This window comes from Pteropus medius, unplaced genomic scaffold, assembly GCF_902729225.1.
Source record: "Pteropus medius unplaced genomic scaffold, Ma_sr-lr_union100, whole genome shotgun sequence".
Classification (NCBI taxonomy): domain Eukaryota; kingdom Metazoa; phylum Chordata; class Mammalia; order Chiroptera; family Pteropodidae; genus Pteropus; species Pteropus medius.
The window spans coordinates 2743218-2770606 of NW_024353787.1; the positions used below are offsets into that span (position 1 = coordinate 2743218).

The 27389-nt window shown below is 38.9% G+C and overlaps 1 protein-coding gene across 1 annotated transcript in view; it reads right to left on the reverse strand.

Annotated features, from left to right (window-relative positions):
- Positions 1–3151, reverse strand: part of LOC120593269 (protein argonaute-4) — a 28386-nt gene extending 25235 nt beyond the window's left edge. The window contains exon 1 of the mRNA XM_039851013.1: positions 2604–3151. Within this exon, the coding sequence (XP_039706947.1) occupies positions 2604–3126 (523 nt within the window). The 5' untranslated portion in view covers positions 3127–3151. The remainder of the gene's footprint in view (positions 1–2603) is intronic.
- Between the last annotated feature and the right edge of the window lie 24238 nt (positions 3152–27389).

A 27389-nucleotide genomic window follows, 5' to 3' on the forward strand; every position in this document is an offset into this window, starting at 1 on the left:
ATAATAGTATTTATCTCTTAAGACTATTGTGAAGATCCCACAAGATAATGTATAGAAAAGGCTTAAATTAACGCGGGGCCTCATAGTAGTAAATGCTCAATAAATGTTAGGTATTATGTTTGCACTTGCATAAACATTACAGTGCTCAAAGGTCCCTGGGCTTTATTTGGGGGGCATCTCCAAAATTTGGTGACAAAGTCAGAAAATTACATCTTCCGAAAAGGAAACAAATGTGACTCAACATAGACTGGATGAAGTTAGCCTGAAATGAAAAGGAGGGCATTATATGAGGATTCAGATGACTGAGACTCAACCTCATTTCACCACTAAGCCTTGAAACTTTGATGAAGTCACTAAAGCTCTCTGCACTTCTTTCCTCAACTGTAAAATGGGGATAGCACTTGCCTTACCTACTTCACAGAAGATCAAGTGAGCTAATAGCTATGAAAGCACTTTCTAAACTGTAAAGCACTATAAAAATAATTACTAATATAACCTAAGTAAATGGTATTCTAATTAAATATATTTCCAAGTTATTATTATCAGAAACCAAAACTGGGTGAGAGAGCGGAGAAAGACTAAGAATGTTTCAATGACTGTTCATGTAAGGAGGGCACAAAACACTAGATTGGTGTGCTACAACAACGAAGCAGGAAAGCTTCTCTAGGTTCTAAACAGCATGGATGAAATATCCCACAAGACTATCAACTCTCTTTGCTCTGATTCTATGCTTGGCAAGCAGTTTCTTGTTATCAATAGGGTTTCCAAGGTACTATGACACCAAAAAAGGAGTTTGCTAGAGAGCAGACAAGAAATTATTCCAGTCAACCGAAAGGATCTATGTGACATTCTGGTTTATTTATTAGCATCTAACAAATGTGGTTAATGAGAATTAATTTTCATCAGTCCTGGGTAAACTGATAAGTCCTCAAATCTGCAAAAGCTAAAATTGAACCCAAAAGAATCCCTGGGACATTCCTGATACCACCAGGTTGATCTTTTCTGTGAAATTCAGTTTGTACACAGTTACATAGTCTCTTTCAATATCAGTCCATAAATGCAACAGTTTCTTCAATTATGAGTTACTAACAGGGGAAAGAGAGAAGAAACATTTGTTGAATATCTATAATGCATTAGTCTCTACAATAAGTCTTCCCATATACATTATCTCATTTCACTCTCACAACAACCTCGCAGCACATAATTATTATTACCTTCATTTTCTGGATGAGGAAATGAAAATTGAAAGGAGTTAAGTAATTTGCCCCAGGTTATACAACTATTAAATTACTAGATTGGATTTGAACAGAAGTCTGTTACATTCTTAAAGACTTGATCATGTCTTTAGCTGGAGGCCATGGCTGAAATAACCCAGCATAGTACTCATGCTGAGGTTTATCAAATAATATTAATGTGACAAACCAATTTATTTTAAAAAGGCATATGAAATTTGATTACAAGAGCCTTTTAAAAAATAGTTTAGACAGCAAATTAAGGTAGGATTTAATCACTCAGTAACATGAACAAATTCTAAGTAAACAAACCTGCAAAGTTTCCAAACTCAAATAGTAAAGTGAATTTTTTATGTACTAAAAAAAAAAATGAAATGCTCTACAACTAAGTCCATTATACAAGGGAAGGTTTGATAGTAAAGTTAATTCTACCACAGTTCCTAAGCCCTGCTCTACTTAGCCAAGGCCTTAAAAACCTGTTGGGGTTGGAGGTGGGAGCACCTGGCTCCAATTTGCAGGGTACCTGTTACAACCTGGAATGGTTCTTCTGGTTTGGGCCAAGTGGGGGAGATATCCAGAGGCCATTCATAAAGATAGGAAATTACAGTTTCCAAAGCACTTTCTCCTTTATTTGATCCTCACAACCACTCATACATAACCTAGTTAGAAAAGAACTTAGGGTATTAAGGCGTGTGCTGGAGCCGACTGTCTGCTAACTTGCCTGTCACTAAGGGGCTACCCCAGCCAACTCTGGGGCTGTCACACGGACTGACAGATAAACAGAGCCATAGGACCATATTCCCCCAGACTTCAATGCCTTCAAGAAAGTGTGGGTACTTTGCTCCTTGGCTTTCGGGGATCATAAGTGTTTGGGAGAAGTTCTCCTTCCTTATCTGAGGGCTCTGGACTGTCAGTGCCAAGAAACCCTTGCAATAGATGGAGGACCTTCCCGGTCCGGTCCAGGCCAGGCCTCCGCTGCGCCCCTGGCACCGATTGTCCCTTCTGAGGCCCGAACTGGCCTCGCCTCAATCCTGGATCACAGACCACCTCTATGAGCTTGTGTCAGGTCTCCTCCTCTCTACCTGAGGACGCGGGTCACCTTCCTGGGCCTCCTAACCTTAGACCTCGCGATCTGGCTCATCTCTGCAACGCTGGGGCGCGGTCCCTGCCCCCGAAGGCCCGGGTCAGCTCCCTACGCCTTGTGCAGTGGGGCACGGGTTCCCTTCTTCCCCCCGGCCTGACGGCCCGAACCCGGGTACGCGCGAGCCGATGGGGCAACCGAGAGCGACGGTCCCGGTTGCCCGCCCACCCGCCCGTCCCGGGGCCCGATTCCTGCCGCGGCCCCGGCCCCGGCCCGAGCGCGCTTCTCACCGGGTCCCAGCGCCTCCATGGCGGCGGCGGGGGCCGCCTCGCCCCGGTCCCCGGCGCCTCCCGCTCCGGGCCCCGCCGCCGCCGCCGCCGCCGCCGCCGCCGCCGCGTAACGCTTGATCTCCGGAATATTGGCGCTAAGGGGGGCGCCGCGGAGACGCGGGCGCTGGGCAGGAGGCGGCGGCGGCGCCCGGCCCGGGGACAGGGACCCGGCTCCCGCGGCTCTTCCGGCCTCAGCGACAACAAAAACAATCCCCGCCGCCGCCGCCGCTGCCAGCGGGAGCGGGAGCGGGAGCCAGTGCGCGCGCCCGGCGGGCGGGGACGGGGCGCGGGGCGCGCGCGGCCTGGGGTCCCGGCTCGCGGAGGGGGCGTGCGCGGCCCCGGGCGCCGGGTCCACCCAGCCCTGCGAGGGGCACGGGGCGGGAAAGGGGCTGGGCGGGCGCGCTCCCGGAGGGGGCAGTGCCCCGAGGACGTGTCGTGTGCGCGCCCGCCTGCCTGCGCTGCCCTGTCCGCCCAGGGCGGCCATTCCCGGCAAACGGCTTTGGGGGGCTGCGTACGGTCCGCCCAGAGCCTCCTGACACACAGCGCACCGCGACAGATCGGGATTCCAGACCCCGCTGATCCACAGACACGGTCTCCACTGCTGTCGGTAGAAAGTATCCTGAGCGTCACATCAGGCGCCTCTCCTTCCCAGCTCAGACCACTTCTTTCTATTCTGTCAGTCTTCTCTTTCTCCACAGTCCTGGGACAGAGAACACCACAACAGACGCAGCACTTTTCCTTCATTTCTTCATCCAACACAGCATGTCCAGTTGCCCTTTCCTCCCCATGCAGCCAGAAGGCACCCCGGGAATGGACCGTGATGAATGATGTGTTCTCTCACAAGCGCCTCTGGTCAGCAAGTCACCAGTCACTTCGCAAGAGAAAAGTCTTGTTTTCTCGGACGACTTCACTTTAGCAGCCAAGAACTAAGCGAGCAGCATCCCTGGCATCACGGTCAGCCCAGCATCCTTGGGGCTTTTAGCTGGGATTTTGAATTGGAGAACAGAGGACAACAGGTGGAGAAGCAGTTTCTAGTAAGCAGAACTGAGGGAGCTTTCTGTCCACCAGTTAAAATGGTACATCGTATATATGTTGTATTTGCTAGGACTGCCTTTACAATGTACCACAGACTGGTGCCTTAAACAACAGAAATTTATTTTCTCACAGTTCTGGAGGCTAGACATCCAAGATCAAGGACTGGTTCCTTCTGAGATCTCTCTCTTTTCTTTGTAGATGGCTGTCTTCACATGGTCTTCCCTCTGCACAGGTCTGTGTCCAAATTTCCTCTTTGTATGCGGACACCAGTCATAGTGGATTAGGCCCTACCTTATGGACTTCGTTTTAACTCGGTTACCTCTTTGAAGATGTTATCTCTCAATACAGTCACATAGGGGGACACAATTCAGCCCGTAACATGTGCAGTGAGATATTCATTTGAGCAGCCATAGAGCCTAATAATTTTTGTACGTAATGATAAAAAACATTAGACACACTATGGCCAGGCACCATATTATGGGCTTCACATATCATTTAACTTTTGTAGTCATCTATAAAGTAGATGTTATTAAGGAAGGTATTCGTACTGATGAGGAAACTGAAGTTCACAGAAGCTAAGGAAGTCAGGCTCTGGGTTATATGATACAGCAGGGAAGCATGGAAAAATTGGCATTCTAAATCCTGCATTCTACTGTTGCTCATTCCATCCCCACCTGGCTATGGAACTGGGGCTTTTAACTGCGTGACTAGATTCTAGTCTATTGATACCATACTCTAAGTTCATTCCATAGCACCATGCCACTTTTCTGTTAAACCAGATATTAACTGGAAACAATAATAGGGGACCAAAAACTTGAAGGGGAGGAAGCATTCACTAAATGAGCAAACTGGTTTATAGCTAAGAGGATAAGAAAAAACAACCAGAGGTCAAGTTCTGAGTTAAACCTAGTAGCCAACCCCCTCCTCCACTCCAAGCTAAATTCTTTTCACAATTTAAACAATGCCAGTGGCTTCCAGCCTGGTTTGAGGCAAACTTTCCCACTCTCACTTCCTAACAAAGTTTTTCTGTGTTCTATTTGGTACCCTGAACAGAGACCATAACTTGTTTCCTGTACCGAAAATAGCCTTGAAACCTGAATATGAAATGTATTTACTCTATAGTTTCGGTCAGACTGCAGTGCTTCAGTCCCTCAGTCTCGCGCTCCTGCATTCTTGGCCACTCTGATCTCCTAGACAACTATATTCTCTCACTCCCACTCAGGCACCCGCTGCCCCCTTTCTGAAGGCCCTTCTGACTGAGCCCTCCCAAACCAAAGTTCTATAGTCAATAAACTCTCCTAAACCTCAGCCTGTTCAGCAAGCCCTTCCTCTACTTCCTGCTGTGGCTGAGAGGAAGCCGTGCCCCAAAATACCACTTCCCTCTCAGCTCTCTCCGATGATGGCTGCTCATTGACCCACACCACACACGTCTACAGGATTGGGTGGGGGATGGGTAGAGAATTGGCAATATATTTGTCTTCATTGCACCAAACCTTGAGTTACCAGTCTCATGTTAAAACCACGTGTCATCTGGCCGAACCACCACAAGACCTCTCTTGGTGGTATAATTAACACAGCTCCTGACATTATTTCTTAGTCTAGGCCTGGTTCCCATTACATTATAAATCCTTGAGGGCAGGGCTTATGCCTCGTTTGGGTATTCATGTTTGTGTCTCTGTGGCCTACCACATTACCTGACACCAAATGCCAAGCAGGGAAACTTATGGAATGAATGAGTGAAGGAATGAGCAAGTACAAACAGTGGGCTCTAGAAATGGTCAAGTTGGGGAGAAATGATCCAGCCTAGGTGAAATTCCAGCTTCTCTAGAGCACAGACTTTCAAATCAGATGGTCTTGGGTTCAAATCCCAGTTCCACAATGTACTAGTTCTAAGTACCTGGGACAAGTCCCCTCACAGATTGCTCAGGAATGTTGTGAGGAGAAAATCAAATCATATGTGTGCACGTTCCTTTGTCTCTGGAACAGAATAGGTACCTAATAGTTACTAATTCTCTTCCTTTCCCTCCTTTCCCGTAGCTGCTTCCCTGCTGCTGTCTTGTTGTCCCTCAAGAGATGGGTAGCTCAAGATCTCAGCTCAGTACAAAAGAAGGGAGCAGAACTGTCAGGAACTGAGCATTTTTACAAGTCCTGATCCTGAGCCACCTGGGGACAGAACAGGGACTTGGCTCCTCCATCTGGGGGTAAGAATCAGAACATGCTCTGTCAAGGTTTATAAATGGAACTGAACTTTTTGAATGTGTCAATGTTCCCCTGAGACCCGAAAGAGCCAGAAGGAGCCTCACTAGTGGACACTGTGCCAGTAGGCAGGACTCCAGCTACCCACATTGTTTGTGATAATCCGATGCTAGTCTGGGCCATTGGTCTCTGCTGATGTTCTAACTGCTCAGCCTCTCCTCATACTAACTTTCCACAAGTCAGGAGCTTAGAATCAAGGAGGAGCTTCTTCACAGCTGATCAGTTGGGCCAGGGGCTTTCGCTCTTCTTTAGCTGCGAAACCCCTTATTAAAACAAGAATCTTAAGTAGGAGTTGAAGTAGAGCTACTCTGGCTGAAGAGGACAGGGACTGGCATTGAACACTACTGAGCTACCAGCTTTCCGAGATACCACCTGGCATCCAAATGGAATTTTTCCCCACCTGCTCCTACTCTATTGGCAGTCTTGCTCTTTTGCTTTTTTTAAATTGAGATATAATTCACGCGCCATGAAATTCACCATTTTTAAAGTGTAAAATTCAGTGGTTTTTAGTGTTTTAACAAGATTACACAATCATCGTCACTATCTAATTCCAGAAACTTGTCATCATTCCAAAAAGAAACCTAGTACTGGTTAATAGACGTTCCCCATTCTTTCTTCCCCCTAGGCCCTGGCATCCACTAATTTACTGTCTGTCTCTGGATTTGCCTATTCTGGACATTTCATATAAATGGAATCATACAATATGTGGTCTTTTGTATCTATTTTCTTTAACTTAGCATGTTTTCAATGTCCACATTGTAACATGTAGCAGTATTTCATTCCTTTTTATGGCTGAATAATATTCCATTGTATGGATAGATCATATTTTGTTTATCCATTTATCAGTTGATGGACATTTGGTTTTTACCACTTTTCAGTTATAATTCTGCTGCTATGAACATTCACGTTCAAGTTTTTATGTGAGTATGTTTTCAATTCTTTTGAGTTTATACCTAGGAGTAGATTTTCTAGGTTATATGCTAACTCTGTGTTTAACTTTTTGAGGAACTGTTTTCCACAGCAGCTAGACTATTTTATATTCCCATCAGCAATGTATGAGGGTTCTAATTTCTCCACACTCTCACCAACACTAGATATTTTCAGATTTAAAAGGAATTATAGCTATCCTCATGGGTATGAGTGGTATCTCATTATAAATTTGGTTTGCATTTCCCTGAGGACTAATGAGGTTGAGCATCTATTTACGTCCCTATTTGCCATTTGTATATCTTTGGAGAAATATCGATTCAAATCCTCTGCCCTTTTTAAAATTGGATAATTTATCTTTTTTATTATTGAGTTGTAAGAGTCCTTTATACATTGTAGATATTAAGTCCCTTATCGAATATATGATTTGCAAAACTTTTCTCCTATATTGTGGGATGTCATTTCACTTTCTTTACGGTGTCCTTTGAAGCTCACAAAAAAATTTAATTTAGAAGTCCAATTTTTCTTTGATTGCTTGTACTTTTTAAATCATATATAAGAAACTTAATCCAAGGTCATGAAGATTTATTCCTATGTTGTCTTCTAAGAGTTTTGCAGTTTTAGTTCTTACATTCAGATTTTTTATCTATTTTGAATTGTTTTGTATGTGATGTGAGTTAGAGGTTCAAATTCATTCTTTTGCATATGGATACCCAGTTATCAAAGCACTATTTGTTGAAGACTATTCTTTCCCCCAACGAATGGCTAGCACCCTTGTCGAAATCAATCAACTGTAAACATAGGGTTTATTTCTGGATTCTCAATTCTATTCTGCCAATCTTATGTCTATTGTTATACTAGTATCACAACTGTCTTGATTATTGTACCTTTGTAGTAAGTTTTGAAATCAAGAAGTGTAAGTCCTCATACTTTTTTCTTTTTAAATATTGTTTTGACTATTCAAGGTCTCTTGCATTTACATGTGGATTTTAGGATTGGTTTGTCTATTTCTCCAAAAAAAAAAAAGGCAATTGGAATTTTGATCTACTGAATCTGTAGATCAATTTGGGGAGTACTGCCATCTTAACAATATTAAGTATTCCAATCAATGAACACAGGGTATCTTTCCATTTAGTTAGGTCTTCTTTAATTTCTTTCAACAAGTAGGTTTTTTTTTTTTTGTAGTTTTCAGAGTACAAATCTTACACTTCTTTAGTAAATTTATTCCTAAGTATTTTATTTTTCTTGGTGCTATTATAAATGGAATTGTTTGCTTAATTTTATTTATACAACTGATTTTTTATATTAATCTTGTATCTACAATCTTACTGAATTTGTTTACCTCTAGCAGTTTAGGGGTGTGTGTGTGTGCACGTACGTGTGTGTGTGTGTGTGTGTATTTTTTGGTGTTTTCTATATGTAAGATCCTGTTATCTGTAGAGAGAGTTTTACTTCTTCTTTTCCTATGGATGCTTTTTCTTTTATATCCTCGCTTAATTGCCCTTGCTAGAACTTCCAGTACAATGTTGAATACGAGCAACCTATTTTGTATTTTGCAGGCAGCTTTCTATATATTCATAGTCTAGGGGCCAAGGATACAGAGACTTAGCAAATATATCTGATTTTGCTATCTCTGTCAATGAAATGGCACAGCTAGCAAGGAGAGTAATGTATGAATCTTTGATAAGCAAATCGATTAGTATGTCTGCTTTTACTTTCAGCCTTTATTTCTACTACACTTTTCAACCAGGACAATTGATTTTTCTTTCTCTTCTTCAAGACAAAATAAAGGAAGTGAATTAGGGAATGTGATAAACTTGGACTCAAATTTCAATTTATATTGTAATTTTAAAATTTCAATTCTAAAGGCCATATGACACTGAGTAAGCCACCTCACTTCTCTGACCCTTGCTTCCTCTTCTGTAAAATGGAGATGATACTAGCTGCTTCATAGGATTATTGAGAGGATCAAAGAAGATAATAAATGAAAAGCACCCAACACAGTGCCTGGAACTTAGAAAGGGCTCAAAAAATGCCCAATCCATTAGACTTCCTCCCCGAACAAGCCTCCTTTATCTGTAGGTTGGGGGAAATAATTAATTTTAAAAATACTTTCCCAATACCCATAGTAGTCCAAAGAAGAAAGGGTTCTCAGAAAGTAGTGAGCTACAGGCTCTGGGGGTGTTTAAGCATGTTTGAAATGATGAAAAGGTAAGGTCAGATGACTTTTGTGGTTCCTTAGGTTCTATTAAGTTACAAGAAAATATTTATTGACTTATGTGTTATTTGATTATTTTTCAGCAACTCTTTATTGAGTACCTATCATGTGCCAGACACTGTGCTAGGTAATGAGAAATTCAAGAGTGAGCCAGAGAAGGAGGATTTCTGTCCTCATGGAATTTGCAGTCTTCAAGTGAAACTAACAATAAAGAGAATAAACTAAAAACAAAAAAATAAAATAATTACAAATTGTCATGAGAGTTGTAGAATAAATAAACAAAATGAGATAGAGTACCTAAGGAAGGCAATTTTAGAAAAAGTGGAAAGGGATAGCCTCTCTGATAGCGACATTCAAACTGAGAACTTTCGGTGGTTTTAAAACAGGGCCACAAATTCTTTGACATTTCACCCATTAAGAGTTAAGGTCTATGTCCCCTCCCTTTGAATATGAGTAGGCTTATGACCAATTTTATTAATAGGAAACAGCAGAATTGATGCCATGTGATTGCCACAACTAGGTCATAAAACGTTAGGCAAGTTTTTACCTTGCTCGCTGGAGCCCTCTCTTTGGAAGACTGGCACTGTCATTTAAGAAGTCGTCTGACTACCCTGAGGTCACCATGGAGAGGCCACATGTAGGTACTCCAGTTGACTGTCCCAGCTGACTAGCTTTCCAGCTATTCCTGCTAAAATGCCAGACACATGAGTAAAAGAGCCTCCAGATGATTCCAGCCACTAGCCGTTTGAGTCACCCTCATCTATTTGAATCCTGCTAGCTGAGATATTGCAGAGACAAACCATTTCCACTATTATTTTATTCTGAATTCCTGACCTACAGAATCTATAAGCATAAAAAAAGGATCGTTTCTTTTTAAATTAAGAAATAATTGACATATAACATTAGTTTCATGTGTGCAACATGATTCGGTATTTGTGTATATTGTGAAATGACCACCATGATAAGTCTAGTTAACATCCCTCACCACACATAGTTATAATTTTTTTTCTTGTGATAAGAACTTTTAAGACTTATTCTCTTAGCAACTTATTTTCTTCAAATATGCAGTACAGTATTATTAGCTATAGTCATCATGCTGTACATTACTTCCCCAGAATTTATTTATTTTATAATTGGAAGTTTTTAACTTTTGACCTCCTTCATCCATTTTGCCTACCTCCTTTCACCCCCTACCTCTGACAACTACCAATCTGTTCGTTATATCTATGAATTTGTTTGTTTGTTTAAATTTCAAATGTAAATGAGATCATACAATATTTGTCTTTCTCCGACATTTCACTCACGGTTCATCCATGTTCTCACGAAAGGCAAGAATTCCTTCTTTTTTATGAGCTGAATTATATTCCATTGTGTATATGTGTGGGAGGAACATAAATCCTACCTCTTGATGAAAGGGACATCAAAGAATTTATTGCCATACTTTAAAACTACCACAGTTGCTATGGTTAAGAAACTTGGAAGAAGAAAAGGAAGCCTGAAAACTGAAAGCTAGGAGATTTGGAGACTTTTCAGTGCCTAACTTCTCTTCTAGAAGACAACCTGTCTGTTAGAGGAAGATATTCTATTGAAGTGAGAGGGGAAGACCAAAAGTTCTGTTTTGGATCTGTTTATTTCGAAATGCCTATTAGCTATCTCAGAACAGCTGTCAAAGAGACAATAGTATATATAAGTCTGGAGTTCAGAGGCCTTGTCTGGGCTGGAGATATAAACTTGGAGGCCAGGTTATAGAGTATTATTCACCAAACTTTTGTTAAAGGTGGCAGAAAGATTTTATTCAAGAGTCTTGCAACAGGGGAGAGAGCCTGAGCTCAACTCTGAATACAGCAAAGACAGCAGGGGATTTATAGAAATGAGCGGAGTTAGGGAGTGAATTAATAAAAAGTTACTAAGAAGAGATATCAAAGGTAGGGGGATTCTTGCTAAACTGGCATAACAGGATTCTTGCTAAAGGCAAGCCAAGGACTTAGACAATAGGGTAGGAAAATAGGAACTTGATCAGATATCAAGGGCAGGAGAATTCTCATTAATCTGACTTAGTAGGATTCTTGCTGAAACTGACTGAGTAGGCTAAGGACAGTGCCTAAGGATGAAGCCTAGTCAATGAGGGCTCAGAGGAGCCTGTCTAAAGTTTTGTCAAGTAGACAGTCTTTGTCAGCCATCAGGTGTTCAAAACTACTGGAAGTGGATGAGGTCTCCAAAGGAGTGAGAAGGCAGGAGGGTAAAGAATGGAGTCCTGAGTCACTCCAACATTTGGAGGTTGGCTTGATAAGAAGCCAGCAAAGGAGACTAAGAAGCATCAGACAGTGAGATGGTATATTACTGAAGCTAAGAAAAGAGTATTTCGAGAAAGAAGTGGTTAATCATGTTGAAAGCTTCCTAGAGGTTTTAAGATGAGAGATACTTAGGTATGTGTATTTGGTGATGGAAATGATCCAGTAGAGAAGGAGAAATTGATGATGCAGCAGAGAGAAGGAATTTGATCCTTGAGAAAGCAAAAGGATGTGGGATATAGTGCAGACCTAGGTGATAAAACAGAGAATATGGATCTTGATGCAGCTCAGAAAAGTTGGTAGATTAGATGGGAGCAAGATGGATCTGAATGCCTTATTTTCTCAATGAATTATAAATTGAGGGCATATGAGAATGAAGTGGGGGGAGTATGTTGGAGGTTTAAAGGAAGAAGAAAAGGTCATATTAGATAGTGTGAAACAAAACTACTGGGGGAGTACAGCAAGATTGCTGGGCAGTATTGAGTACTCATTTAAGGTTTCTAGTCAGAAATTTCAGTTAAGACAGCACTATTGTGTGATTCTATCCAGCCATGTCCAGCTGTCAGGTGCAGACATGGACTGCTCAATTAATTGGGTTTGGTAGAATTTGGAATTTTGTCAGTGAATTTGCTAAAGAGAAAGCGACAAGAGAATTAAGAATATTTATAACATGATGATTACGATGATGTCCTATGGAATCTAGACTGGGAAAGAAAAAAACCGAGAACATGAGGAGGATGAAAAAATTAGTCAAAACTGATGACACTGATGGATTAGAGGACTCTGCGAAGGTCTGATTCAACACTAGGAGATCTAGTCATAAAATTCCTCATAGTAGCGCAATAAAAGAGAAAAACCATATAATTATCCCAATAGATACTGAAAAAGCATTCAGTAAAATCCCACACTCATTCTTGTTAACACACACATGTGTGCACACACACACACAAACATAACTTTAATAATCCAGGAACAGAAGGAAATATTCTAAATGAGTTAATAAATGTAACAGTAACTAGCACAGAGTAAACACATAACTTTTGCTATCATCATCAGCATCATCATAATCCTTCCATTATGTGATAAAAAGCATCTACCAGACACAAAAGGCAAGCATCGTGCTTGTAGTAGAGGTTCCCCATAAGGGGCTGCCTATACTCTGACTCCTATAAAGGCAATCATCCAGAACTAAATAAGTATGTAAACATTATATACAGATGTGTTCCATTAAATTAAATACTTTATATTAAATACAGATGTATCCTGTTACATTGAACATGTTACTGTAATATGTACAAGCTGTGCTACCAATGCAAGGAAAGGGTATAAAGAGTGACTGAGAAAGTATTTGGGCAGCTTCTTAGTCTCCATGAAACTTATATAAACCGTTAACACCTTGGTCTCCTGGTCAGGACATTTCTATGGGACTAAGGGAGGTCAGCTACAGAATATCTCTTCCATGATGTCTTGCTGTCTGCTGAATGAAGCCACTCTATGTAAACGATTTATTTAGATAATATATTTGTGCTTCTGATAATTGAGTCTATCTACCAAATTACTTGTTACAATAAAAATAGCAACTGCAAACCCCACTAAAATAAAGAACAAGAAAAGCATACCAATGATCTCTGCTAGTCGATATCATATTGGAGTACTGAACTATTGCTGAGAAACAAGAAAAAGAGACGATGTGTAAATATTAGAAAAAAAGACATAATACAAGCATTATCTGAAAATGAAAGATACCACCTAGAAAATCTAAGTAAACAAATTGAAAATCATTGTAATGAATAAGACAGTTAATAAATTGGTCATATCTAAAATTACCATATAGAAGTCAATAGCTTTCCTATAGACCAGCAATAACTTTTTTGAATATGACATGGGAAAGAATCAATTCACAATTGTTGTAAAATCTATAAAGAACCAAGAAATAAACTTAGCAAAAAACATGCAAGTCCTCTATGAATAAAATTATGAAGTTTTATTCTAGTATATAAAAGAAGAGCCAAATAAATAGAGACATATGGGAGACCATTCATTTTAAACATGTCATTTCTACTCATATTAATCTATTTTTTAGAATGAAATTTGGCAGGTTGACCAAAAAAAAAAAAAGAAAAGTGAGAATAGCCAAGAATATTGACCAAGTAGGAGGACTTACCCTATCAGATATCAAAATGTGCTATGAAACCACAATTATTCAAATAGAATATTATTGACCCAAGAATAGATGAACATTAAAAAAACAAATATGAAGGTCAGAGACCAGATATCCTCACCCCCTACGTATGTGTGTGAATGTGGTTGTGTGTGTATAATCTCTCATCTATTTATCTATAAGAATTTAGTACATGAAAAGATGGCATTTTAGAGGGGAAAATAATGGCTGTAATAAATGTTGTTTGGACAACTGGCTATCCATTTGGGAAAAATAATATATTCCAATCATATAGTATTTGTCTTTCTCTGTCTGACTTATTTCACTTAGCAAGATATGAAGTATTAGCATAATACCCTCAACATTTTGCTATATTGTTGCAAATGGCAAAATTCCATTCTGTTTTGTGGCTGAGTAGTATTCCATTCTGAGTATGTATGTGTGTGTGTGTGTGTGTGTGTGTGTGTGTGTGTGTACGCGTATATTTTTTTCAAATTAGTGTTTTCATTTTCTTCAGATAAATACCCAGAAGTAGAATTGCTGGATTATATGGTAGTTCAATTTTTATTTTGTTTTGAAGAAACTCCGTACTGCTTTTTGCAGTGGCTATACCAATTTACATTCCCACGAAGAGTGCATGAGGGTTCCCTTTTCTCTACATCCTTGCTAACACATGTTATCTCGGCTTTTGATCATAGCCATTATAATAGATGTTAGATGATATCTCATTGTGGCTTTGAGTTTGTAGGCTTTTCTCTTGGCCTGTTCAATTTCCCTAGAGAAGATCTTCCAATCTCCAAACTGGAAGATGTAAACTTGGCTGCTAGTATTTCCAGAACTGAGTGAGAGGAGGAGACAGAGGGTGTCACCATTCAGTATACAGACCTTCACTTACCCTCTGTTGGAGAATAGTTCACCACAGGATTGCAAGAAACAGTAAGGAGGACAGTGGTGAGTGGTAAGAAATGAAGTCAGAGAAGAAGCGATGGGAATGCTGATAATTAGGGCTTTGTAGACCATTTTAGGAACCGGAGCTTTTACTCTGAATGAGTTAGAAAACCACTAAAGGGTTCTGAACTGAAATAATATAACCTTGAACTTTAAAAGAATTATAATAGATTATGGGGGAGAGGGGTGAGAGTGTTATGGATTGAATTGCATCCCCCCAAAATAATATTTTGAAATCCTAACACCTGTATCTCAGATCGTGACTTTATTTGGAATAGGGTATTTGCAGATGTAGTCAAGTTTAAGATGAGATCATTAGGGTGAGCCTTGATCCAATATGACTGATGTCCTTACAAAAAGGGAAAATTTGGACGCATACACAGACATGCACAGAGGTAAAGGCTGTAAAGATACACAGAGAAAACACCATGTAAAGATGAAAGATTAAAATGATGCATCTATAAGACATGGAACATCAAAGATTGACCACAAACCGCCTGAAGCCAGGAAGAGGCAATAATGGATTCTCTGACAGGTTTCATCGCCCTGCTGACACCTTGATTTTGGACTTCTAGCCTCCAGAACTGTGGGACAATACATTTCTGTTGTTTTGACCCATGCCATTTTTGGCATCTTGTTACAATTGCCCTAGGAAACTAATATGATCCAGGTGAAAGCGGCCTGGGTGAAGGTGGTAGATGTGCACTCTGGGTATGTTTTGAAGACAGAATTTGCTGATGGACTAAATATGGGGGTATAAAAAAAGAAGGAGAGATATTAAGCATAATTCCAAAGTTTCAGTACTGTTAGTGCCTCAGATGTCTACATCTCTGTGCTCCAAGAAGTTCAAAAGGAAAGCCACTCCAACAGTTCTAACCTTAGACTGGAAGTGCTGGGAAATTAACTCTACCTAGGGGAAGCCATCTACTAGCGATTTTTAGGAGTTGGTGTATAAATATCCCAGCTCCCTTGTCCCTTAGATGGGATAATTCTGACACATGTGTTTTACACTGTTTCCCACAAGATAAGCTCCACTTAATCAGTGGTAGCTGGCTTAACAACACTTCTTTATCAGCTACCTTCTCTTTCATAGATCATTTCCCTACTCTCCTACTAGTGGCCCCTGCTTCTCTAAAATAAACTGTTTGTACTTGACTCCTTATCTCAGAGTCTGCTTTTGGGGAAACCCAAAATAATACACAAGGTTTTCAGCTTGAGCAACTAGAAAGACATTTATTAATATTTATTTACATATAAATTTACATTCATTAAGTTGGGGAAGACTTTGGCAAGTGCAGATTCTTGGGGGGATATCAGTAGCACATTTTGAACATATTAGTTTTGGGGTACCTATTAGGTCACCCAATGGAGAGTTGAGTAAGCTTAGAGATATACAGTCTGGAGTCGGGGAGAGATTGGACTAGAGATATGCATTTTGGAGTCAAGAGCATAAAGATAATATTTAAAGCCATGAGGCTGGATGAGATCACTAAAGGAGTGAGTGTAGATGAATTAGAAAACATGTCCTGGGATTGGTAGGATCCTGGGCACTGTAACATTTAAAGGTCAAGGAAATGGGGACCATTCAACAAAGAAGATTGAGAAGGACTGGGCAATGATGTAGGAGGAAAAGAAGAGTGTGTGAAATCCCAGAAACTAAGGGAGGCAAGTGTTATATTAGTCCCTTCTTTTTGTTTGTTTTATTCTCCTTCATTTATTTTGGAGGCTTTCATCAAATGTCTGGTGACCCTTTTGGTCCATTCATGTAGAAGAGTCAGGTATTAAAAGGCTGACTAGAATTCTGGATCCATGTGTGGTTTGTCACGTGGTGGCTTTCATAATAGGAGCTACAACTTTAGGTCATTTTTCTGAGGCTGTTCAATTTCTCCAGAGAAAAATTCTCTGTTTGAATGCCTACTGAGGGAATAGCCTACCCACCAACTAAGGAGACTGTGGGGGATGGGGTGAGAGTAAATAGAGAAGGGTGTTTTCTCTTCGTTCAGTAGGTAGACAATGAATCTCTCTTTTTCTAGTAAGGTATCTCTCTGATTCAATTGCTCCATAGACTAAACCTCTAGACTCCTGTCAGGGAGGAATAATCATCTGACAGGTGCAAGGATGTAGAGACTCCTGTTCTCCTCCTGGGGTCTTTCTTCTTGGATTTCTGGGTCCTCTAGTACTTGAGCTTAGCTGGAGTTCTTTGGCAGGAAATGGCTTGCTTCTCATTAGCACCACCTCTGCAGACACTTTGTATGCAGCTTTCTCAGCCCTGCTAATTTTTCCCACTTGGCTTTCCATCTTTTCATCCTCTGATGTCTCCTACTCTCTTTATCCTTGTGGGTTTATTCTGGATTTATTCACTTGCTCTTATTTTTGTGGGGCTCCAAAAAGGAGAACAGATATAAACATATGTGTTCAAACTACCTTTTTTTTTCTTCTCAACAACGGTATTTTGAGATTATCGAATGAATAGCAATTTTCTAGATACTGAGACCAGAATTTTAGGAAAGATATGAGTTCTTCCCTTGAGAAGCCACATTCCTTAGAGTTCTTGGTAATTCTGATCTTCCAAAGTATCTTGTTTTCTTTTTCCCAGAGGCTAGAGTTGGACCAGACATTTTTCTGCCTAGTTCATCTGTCCATTTTCCAGCTACCTGACTGTGGAGGCATTTCCTACTTGCCAACTCAGGTTGACTCCTCCTTGTTGTCAAGCCTTATGTATCTATGATATCCACACATGAGGATATATGCACAACTGTATTAAGTCCCAAAAGGATGGTAGTTATGAAAAAGAATCTCCAAGTCATATGGGAAAATTATTTGGAAACTTTTGGCTGAGAGTATGTATATGGAGTGGGTCGGGGTAATTTGGACCACAAATTTTAATTTGTATTATTGTCCATACATCCTGGTGTTTCTGAATCTGCCAAAGTTTGTGCTAATAAAGACTGAAAACATTTTTATAATGTTTGTTATGAATCAGTACTATTTTATACTAACTTACAAACAATTATATATTAACCACATAATCCTCAGCAACCCTATGAGGTAAGTACTAACATTATCTCTAATTTATCACTAAAGAAACTAAGGCACAAAGGAGTTAAATACAAGGCTAAAATGAAGGGAATTGAATCTTTGCATTCTAATTCCAGAGCCCAGATGCTTAATCACTAGGTTTATGCTGCCTGTCTTTTTAGGGCTAGATCATATTTTGCTTTCTTTAACTTGCTAGATGAAAATTTTAGTATACCAAGCCTCATAAACCAATAAAAAATCTTTCCATACTATTTATTTCTTATTATATTTAATACCCAGACCATATCTTGATGGTAGCCTCAATGATTTTAACCTTTTGTTTAAAAATAGAATTTTTCAACCATCTGAATAATCCTGGACACCGAGGTGGTATTGCTTCTCTATAATTGGGGTGGATGTCTGCCATCTTACATCAGAGTCTTTAGGTAGTTAAGCACTTGGTGTGAGTTGCAGTTCCAACAAGAGGAAAGGGTCACTGTGATCATTTTCATTATTTCTCCAGGGGCTGAGTTTGTGGGCCCACAGTGAAATTTAATTACAATTTCCTTTTTTTTTTAAATTTGGGATATAAAGGGGAAAGTCTTTTCTTAATATATTTGTGGATGCATCCATTAAAAAAAGAGGGAGTGAGTAGGGGCATTGCCTGCCTTAACCAAGGATACCACAGCCATCTTGCAAAAGCTGGAGACAAGGCAGCAAGATGGAGAAAGATTTCCCATGGCATAGAAATCAGGCAAGAGACTAAATCTCCAGCAACCCCAAAATCTAGCTAAACTGTACAGTAGAATGAGATCTTTCACAGTTCAAAAATCTGGGAACTGGCTTAAAGCATAAAGAGTTCACTAGAATATTGCTGATGTTCAGAATTCAACCCTGGTGAAGGGAAAGTCCCGAGCCGCCCTCAAAACATTTGAAACCAGTAATGAACTGAATCTAACGAGCTGCAACAAAGCTCAGACCCAGCTGAACTACAAGGTAGATTGACTAATCTCCCTCACACTAGCGACCTGACAAAAAGGGGTTTGCCCTTTTCTATTTACGTTAGTTTCAATGGTTCTTTTACACAAATATGTATAATTAAAAATTATGAAACATATGAGTGGAAATAGTGTGAGAAGCAGATGAAGTGATAGCTCGGATTTAAAATGATCAAACTCTTTAAAATAGCTATGATAAATATGTAAAAGTTCTACTGGAAAAGGTGGATAAAACAAACGCATGAACAGATAGGGAATTTCAGCAGAGAGGTGGGAACTATAAAAAAAGAACCAAATGGAGGTGCTAGAAATGAAAAATAAAATACAGGAAATGAAGAATGTTTTTCAATGGGCTTTACAGCAGACCGAACGCAGCAGAGGTAGGAATCAACTGCTTGAAGACAGGTCAGTATAAATTATCCAAATTAAAATACAAGGAGAAAAAAAAAAAGAGTGGAAAGTATGGAATAGAATGTCCAAGAACTGAGACAATATTAAATGTTCTAACATATGTGTAATTAGAATTCCAGAAAGAGAAAATCAACAATAGAATATTCGATAATCGCTGAGTTTTCTAAAATAGATAAAAGATAAAATGCACAGATCCAAGAAGTATACTGTAATCTTGTAAGTCCCAAGTAGAATAAATACATATAAAACTACACCTAGACATATCCTAGTCAAACTACTGAAAACCAAAGATAAAGACAACATTTAAAAAGCAGCCAGAGAAATAGACATCTTGTATACAGGAGAGCAATGATATAAGGAATAAATGACATCAGAAATGGAGACCAGAGAATGGACGACACTTTTAAATTGATAGGAGAAAAAAACAAAAATATCCTTAAAAAAATGAAGATGAAATAAAATTTTCAGATAGACAAAAGCTGAGAGAATTTGTTTCAGGCAGAATTACATTAACAAGAAATGCTTAAAAAATTCTAAAAGCTGATGGGAAATGACACCAGGTGAAAATTTAGATTTGCAAGAAGAAATGAAGAGCACCAGAAATGGTAAATATCTGAATTAAATATAAAATACTTTTTCAAAAATCATCTCTAATTACAATTACGTATACATGTTATATGTGTATATAACGTATTGTAATTTGTATTGTGATTTATAAATTTATAATGAAAATTCAAAGGGCACAGGTGAGTAAATGAAATTATACTCTTGCAAGGTTTCTTACATTATTGATAAAAGAGTATATTATTTGAAGATAGGCTATGATAGCCGTACCTCGATTCATGGTCATAATGTATAAATCTCATTTGCTTCCATAAGAAGGAAAAATTATAGCACTGCTATGCCAGACATTTCATTTGGTGATTTTCCCAAGTATTACAGGTAGTGTCTGGACTTATCGATCAAATACATATCCTTATATTGGAAACTCACATCTAACGGCTTCCTAGAAACTTGGCATTTCTAACAGAGTCGATACATCTTTTAATAAGGTAACAAGGTCATGCATCTGTAAGTACAGAAAAGAAATATCCTGGATCAGTGGGAAGAGCACTGGACTTTGAGTTAGGAAGCCTAGATCTAAATCCTAGCCAAACTGCTAATCAGCTGTGTGTGCCTTTCCTTCTTGGGTTTTAGTTTCCATGTATAAAAATGGGGATTATAATAGTACCAATCTTGGAGATTTGTTATATTGATTAAATAATGTATAAGAGGGTCTAATCTAGCACCTAGCATATCAGTTACTTCTCAAAAATAACAGTTGGTACTTGGATGGGAGACCACTTAGGAAGACCAGGTGCGGTAGGCTTAAAAAGTAAAAAAATAAGGGATTGTAAACTGACAAGGTCCTTGCCATCTATGAGGTCAACCAAGGGCTGCCTTGCCTTAAAAAAAACAAAAACAAAAACAAAACAGTTGAATCTAATGTCATAGTATTCAGAAAACTAGAGGTAGCTCAGAATGGGAAAACTGAAGTATTAAGAGATAGAAAAAGAATATGGGCTGGAAGCTCCTTGAAGACAGATGACATCTTTATTTTTTTAAAACCGTCTTTGTTCTTTGAATATAACTCAGTGCTCTGCTTAGCAAAAGTTTGATTTGAAATGATCTTGTCAGGCAAGAAGAGCAAGAGAATTCTAGCAAATTATAGCCCAAATTTTGCTTCTAATGTTGTTGACAGGAAGAGGTTAAGCCCTTGCTTAGGCTTAGACCCCTCTTTCTTTATCCCGTCTAGCATTCCATCTTATAGTTTAATAGTGGTGAAAGTAATTAGCACTTATTTAGTGCCTATTACCAATCAGTGAGTTAGAGGTCTTAACATATATCATTTCATTTAATCATTATTTTGTTTGGGAAAAATTGAATCAGAGATGAGAGGTGACTTCCCCACAGTCACATGACTGATAAGTAGATCTCTCTGATGCCAGTGCCCAGACTTGTTCCATTGCACCATGCTGCACCTCTGACTCTTGCCTCACCTGGGCTCTAGCAACCATCTCCTCACTGGTGTTCCTATCTCCAGTGTTTCTCTTCTCAACCTATTCTCCAGGCTGCAGCAAGCTAACTTCCTAAAATACTGCTTTGTCCACCTCAACTCAACATTGGTTGGCTTCTCTTTGGGAATGTGGGTCCAAATGATTTGGACCCAAGATAACTTGCTCATTTGTTAATTTTATTATATTAATAAATATTTACTTCATTATTGAGTGTTTTTTTTCGGTCGTTGTTATTGCAGGGGTGAGGGGCAGATATTAGTAGTCTCCAACAGTAAGTTCCTTTCCCAAACTGTACTACCAAGTGGTGTGTTAAAATGAAAGCAAGTCTCACATGAAATCTGCCACATGCTCAAATATTTACTAACAAGCAGGCAAAACCAGTCATACAACTTGTAAGCGCAATGAAGTCCCACCTCTTGATCTTTTAGACACTTTGCCAAGCACTTTACATGAAAGGATTTACTTTAGGTAAATAAGATGCGCTAGCAGAAGGATTCATTTAACCTGCTAGTCAAAATCAGGTAATAGAATCAGGTAACAGAATCACTAAATGAGGAGAAAAAGACCTAATAAGTTCTAGCTCATTACTGGGCTCATTAGATTCTTATATCTTGGTCAGGCAAGGGTGGAGGTGCCTGTACAATACAACACTTCTAGCTAAATTACACATCTTGACACCACCCATTTCACTCATGAAAAACCATAGCTAACATCTAACCATAATTTACAGCCTTCTATTGTTGATGGAGATAAAGATAGTTGATATTCTCATTGTAACTGTTATTGGAATATGGACCATTGATTAGAATTTCTCAGATATTAGCTAACCACTCGTAGAGTGTATATTTCTTATTAGGGTAATTCAAATGTTAACTTATAGCCTCCAAGGTTTACTCTAAAATTAGTTAACACACACATATATTAAACTTTCTAGACTGAAATATTTTAACATATATCACATGTTTAACATATATAATTTCATGTAATATAATAGAATATTTAATATAAGTAAATTACAGAAAACAACACCTTCTCTGGGGTTTAGTTTGCTTTATGTGAGTTTCTTCCATGATCCTATAAATGGATTTTAATGCAATTAGAAAGATCTGGGTTAGGATCATAAACAAATGTACTGATAGTTGCTAGAGAGTCATCGAGCATGAAAACTTTTTATTTTAGAAAATTCTAATATTTTCTTCAAAGGATTTATCTTTCTAAAATAGCAGCTCTTCTCCTTAGCCCCCAATCACACCTGTCATCCTCTAAACCCCCTTTTTAAAATAAACATTTAAAAAATTACTGAAGTAAAATTGACATAAAACATTTTATTAGTTTCAGGCATATAACATAATGATTCAATATTTGTATGTATCACGTAATGATCACCACAGTAAGTCTAGGTAACATCTGTCACCATACATGATTACAGAATTTTTTTTCTTGTGATGAGAACTTTTAAGATATAATTTTAGCAACTTTGAAATATGAAATACAGTATTATTAACTATAGTGACAATGCTGTACATTACATTCCCATGACTTATTTTATAACTGGAAGATTGTACCTTTGACTCCTTTCACCCATTTTGCCCACCCTCCTCCACCCATGGCCTCTGGCAACCACCAATCTATTCTCTATATCTATGAGCTCAGTTTGTTTTTAGATCCCACACTTAAGTAAAATCATGTGGTATTTATCTTTCTGTCTGATTTATTTCATTTAGCATAATGCCCTCAGGGTCCATCTCTATAGTTGTAAGTGGTAAGATTTCATTCTTTTTATGGCTAAATAATATATGTTGCATCTTCTGTATACACACGTATATACACATACATATATATATCACATCTTTTTCCATTCATCTATTGATGGATACTTAGGTTGTTTCAATATCTTGCATATTGCCTATTGCAATAAACATTTTCTTCAGAGAAATACCCAAAGTGGAATTGCTGGATCATATGATAATTTCATTTTTAATTTTTCTGAAAAACCTCCATATTGTTTTTCATAGTGGCTGCACCAATTTACATTCCTACCAACAGTACAGAAGGGGTCCCTTTTTCCACATCCTTGCCAGCACCTGCTATCTCTTGTCTAATGATGAAAACCATTCTAGCAGGTGTGAGGTGATCTGTTATTGTGGTTTTGATTTGCATTTTCCTGATGATTAGTGATGTTGAGCACCTTTTCATGTACTTGGCCATCTGTATGTCTTCTTTGGAAAAATGTCTATTCAGTTTCTTTGTCCATTTTTTAATCGGATATTTTTGGTGCTATATAGTTGTATGAGTTCTTTGTATATTCTGGATATTAACTCCTTATCAGACACATGATTTGCAAATATTTTCTCCCATTAAGTAGGTTGGCTTTTCATTTTGTCAGTTTCCTTTGCTATGCAGAAAGGAAAGTTTGCAGAAAGCTTGATGTATCCCCCATTATTTATTTTTGCTTTTGTTGCCTTTTAGGTGTCAGATCCCAAAAAGCGTCACCAAAACTGGTGTCAAGGAGCTTACTGCCTATTCTCTTCTAGGAATTTTATGGTTTCATGTCTCATGTTTAAGTCTTAGATCCATTTTGAGTTAATTTTTTTGGTATGGTATATAGTGGCACACTTTCATTTTTTTACATGTAGCTGTCCAGTTTTTTGAAGAGATTGTTCTTTCTCTCATTGTATATTCTTAGCTCCTTCGCTGTAAGTTAATTGACCCTGTATACATGGGCTCTACTCTGTTCCACTGATCTATGTGTCTGTTTTTATGCCAAACCATATTGGTTTGATTACTATAGCTTTATGATATAGTTTGAAATCAGAGAGTGTTATGCTCCCAGCTTTCTTCTTCCTTCTCAACATTGTTTGGCTATTTGGGGTCTACCCTCTAACCCCTTAACATCTGATATTTTTCTTGAAAACATTTATCACTACCTGGCATTACATATTTATTTACTTATTTATTTTCTATCTTCTGCTACTAGACTATAATCTTCATAAGAGTAGAAACTCTGTTTAAAACTATATCCTCCCTGCCTAATCCATGGTAGTAGCTTGTTTCAATGATCTCTTGTGGCATAACAAACCATACTAAAATGCAGTGGCTTGTTTATTTACCCACAGTTCTGTAATTTAGCTAGGCTTAGCTGGCCAATTTTCCTCTAGGTTTCGCCTTTGGTCATTCACATGGCTGCATTCCCTTGGAGACCCAGTGGGGCTAGATAGTCCAAGATAGTCAAGTCTAGCAGGTAGCTGTTGACTGAAATACTTTGATTCTCCTGTGTATGGACCATTTAACGAGATACCTTGGGTTTATTAAATGGTGACATCAGTGTTCTAAGATAATGAAGGGGAAGCTGCAAAGCTCCTTAAGGCTTAGCCTCAGAAGCTATATGTATGTATGTATGTATGTATGTATGTATGTATGTATGTATGTATACACACACACACACACACACATATATATAAAAACACACACTATTACTTTCACTATATTCATTTGATCAGTGCAAGGACACTGTAACAAGGACAGCCCAGATTTAAGAGATTGGGAATTATATAGGAGGTATAGCAAAATTATACTGAAAAAGGGAGAGGACACAGAGAGCTGTGATTATTCTAACAATCTATCATAATGCTCAATAAAGGTTTGTAAAATGAACAAATGATTGTATTATATCATGTCTAAAGTTCCATGCTTTATATTCAGAGTCTGCTGTAATCTTGTTTCCAGAGCATAGATCTTATATCTTTCCGGTAATACTCATCAAAATCTGCTCTGTAATTTATTTATTTGTATATGGTTTTTATCCTCAAAGGAGGGTACCTGTCTTTTTTCTCTGTATATCCCATGTATCTAGCAGATATTCAGGCTCCAAAGAGACAATCCGTAGATACTTATTAAGTTGAACTTAACTCAACAACCTTGACATCTTATTCCCAACCTTCTGTTCCATCATTACAAAGTCACTAGTTGAACAATTCCCTGAAAATCTTACCATCATTCGTGTCTCTGTTCCTGTTCCATTTTCCCTGCCTAAAATACTCTCCTTTCTCTTTGCTTATTTCAGTGTTTCTCACTGACATTTAGCAACCTTGGCCCTACCCACTAAATTCCAGTAGAGGCTGGGTCATTATGACAATCATGATATATCCACTGGCTGAATACCACTGGTAAAACCATTCTTGGGGCCTACAGTGGGAACAATATTGTTTTGTCTATCAAGTACCACCTCCTGTCTTAGGAAGTGTTCCTTCCCCTACTCTAACTATATTGTGCTTGAAAGAGTTACTATATTCCTATAATATTCTGCCCTTCTAGGTACTGTTGATTTATCTGGCCTGTTTTCAAGGGGGTCAGGCATTAACATTCAATACAAGATTTAATACAAAGTAGGAGTGGAGCAGATCTCCTTTGTTCTGTGATAGAATCACCTTCCTCAAAACATACATACATGGGTAGAGTCTCCCTAGACTGGTTGAGGCATATGTGACTGAGATATAATTGACCAAGTCCTGGGGATGCTAATGTCTAAATAAACACCACTGGCACCACCAAGGCTTTAGGCAAAGGTTGGGTCATGAAAACGTTTGAGTTTTTACAGAACCTGAATCAAAAAGCCTGAGGAAAAAAATTGAATAAAGTAGGGCAGAAGAATTTCTCTTATACATTTTTCCTGGGTTGGTAGCCAGAAAGAAAAAGGGCATTAAAGAGAAAATATATGAATAGAATACAAAAAGCTACTTAATTAACGTTTTTGGTTGCTGCATGAATTGCAGTCAGAAATGGAATGGAGAGATGAGCCTGCGTTTGGGGAAAAACTCTTCAGTCACCAGAAAAGCTGAGAGAGAGAGAGAGAGAGAGAGAGAGAAAGCGAGAGAGCGCGAGCACTCCAGTTTGCACAATGGGTAGACAGGGATGAGCTAGAAAGGGAAAACTTTTTATTCTACATATTAACTGTATCAAGCTTAAGTGAGTCTATATTTGGAATTAGTGACCTATATTCTCATATTGGTGAATGGCACCATCATCTGTCACTCACCAATCCAGAAACCTGACTGTCATGCAGTCACTCTGTCTCCAATGTCTCTTGCCCCTCAAGGTTAGTCATCCTACAAGCCCTGTCAGTTTTGCCTCTTTTCTCCAGTCCATCTTCTCTCCATTGCTACTATCATTGACCTAATTCAGGTCCTTATAATCTCCCACATAGACAACTGGTCTTCCTGCCTCCAGTCTAATCCTCTTCCAATCCATCCTTTAGATGCTGCCAGAATAATCTTTTCCAAACATGTATCTAACCATGTTGCTCTCTTTCTTAACAACTCTCCCACCCCGCAGCTGCCCAGTTTATACTGTCTAAAAACTAAACTCTAAGCATAGCATTCTAGACTTTTTCTTCCCTGTTTAACTTTCAGACTTTGTTTAGGCCACCCCCTCGCCCACCCCCACCACACAAACACACCCTGTACTCTAGTCCTTCTGACCTACTTTCAGTTCCCCAAACACAACATGCTTTATCAAGCCCCTGCACATACCTGGAATGCCTTCTCCTTCCTGTACCAGCCTGGAGAACTCCAATCCATCTTGGAAACTCAGTTCAGAGTCATTTCCCTTTGACTTACCCCAGACAAAGTCAGTTGCCTCTCTCTCACGGCTCCACAGCTACTTTTACACACTTCCACTATTATACAAGCTTGTTTGCTTGCCTGTCTCCAGTCAACAATGAAAATATCTCTGAGAACAAGACTGTGTTTTATCTTTATATTCTCTGTGTCTAGCATTGGCTTAAAATAGGTGCTCAAGATTTGTTGAATGAGTGGATGAATATTTTATAGATACTTTAGGTTGCTAAAAGTTGCGGTAAAGAAGCTTCTGCAAACAAAACATTGATGGTGTGTGTGCTGTCTTGCCTTGGCAAAAGGCCCTGGTATTTTTGGGTTTTGTTTTTTAGGCCATGGTATTTTAATAATTTATTCCACAATTATTTATTAAGCACTCGCTATGTGTCAGGTCTTGTGCCGTTTTTAAAGGTCAGGGAATACAACATTAAGCCAGAAAAACAGCCTTGACCTTTGAGCAGGACACTCTTCAAGAGAAGCTTTAAGAACTATGGAATTACAGTATACATTTTTTAAAGCAGATTCTGGGAGATGCAATTATTTCAAAGGAAAGTTTAAACAACTCTTTGAATAATACTTAAATCAAAAAATTGGTTTTAGGGTAGAGTAATACATGGACTGACATGACCACACTCTGCCACATGGTGGCACTGATTCTCCAGGAATGAAGATTAAGCGGCCTAGGGCTTTAGAAAAGCAAATAGTTCTCACAGTCTACTTCAGAGGAATAGTAGTACTAAAAATTTAACACGGTAGCATTTCTCGATTTGCAGAAAAGATGAACTAAAAGATATAATTAGTTAATATTTTCCCTC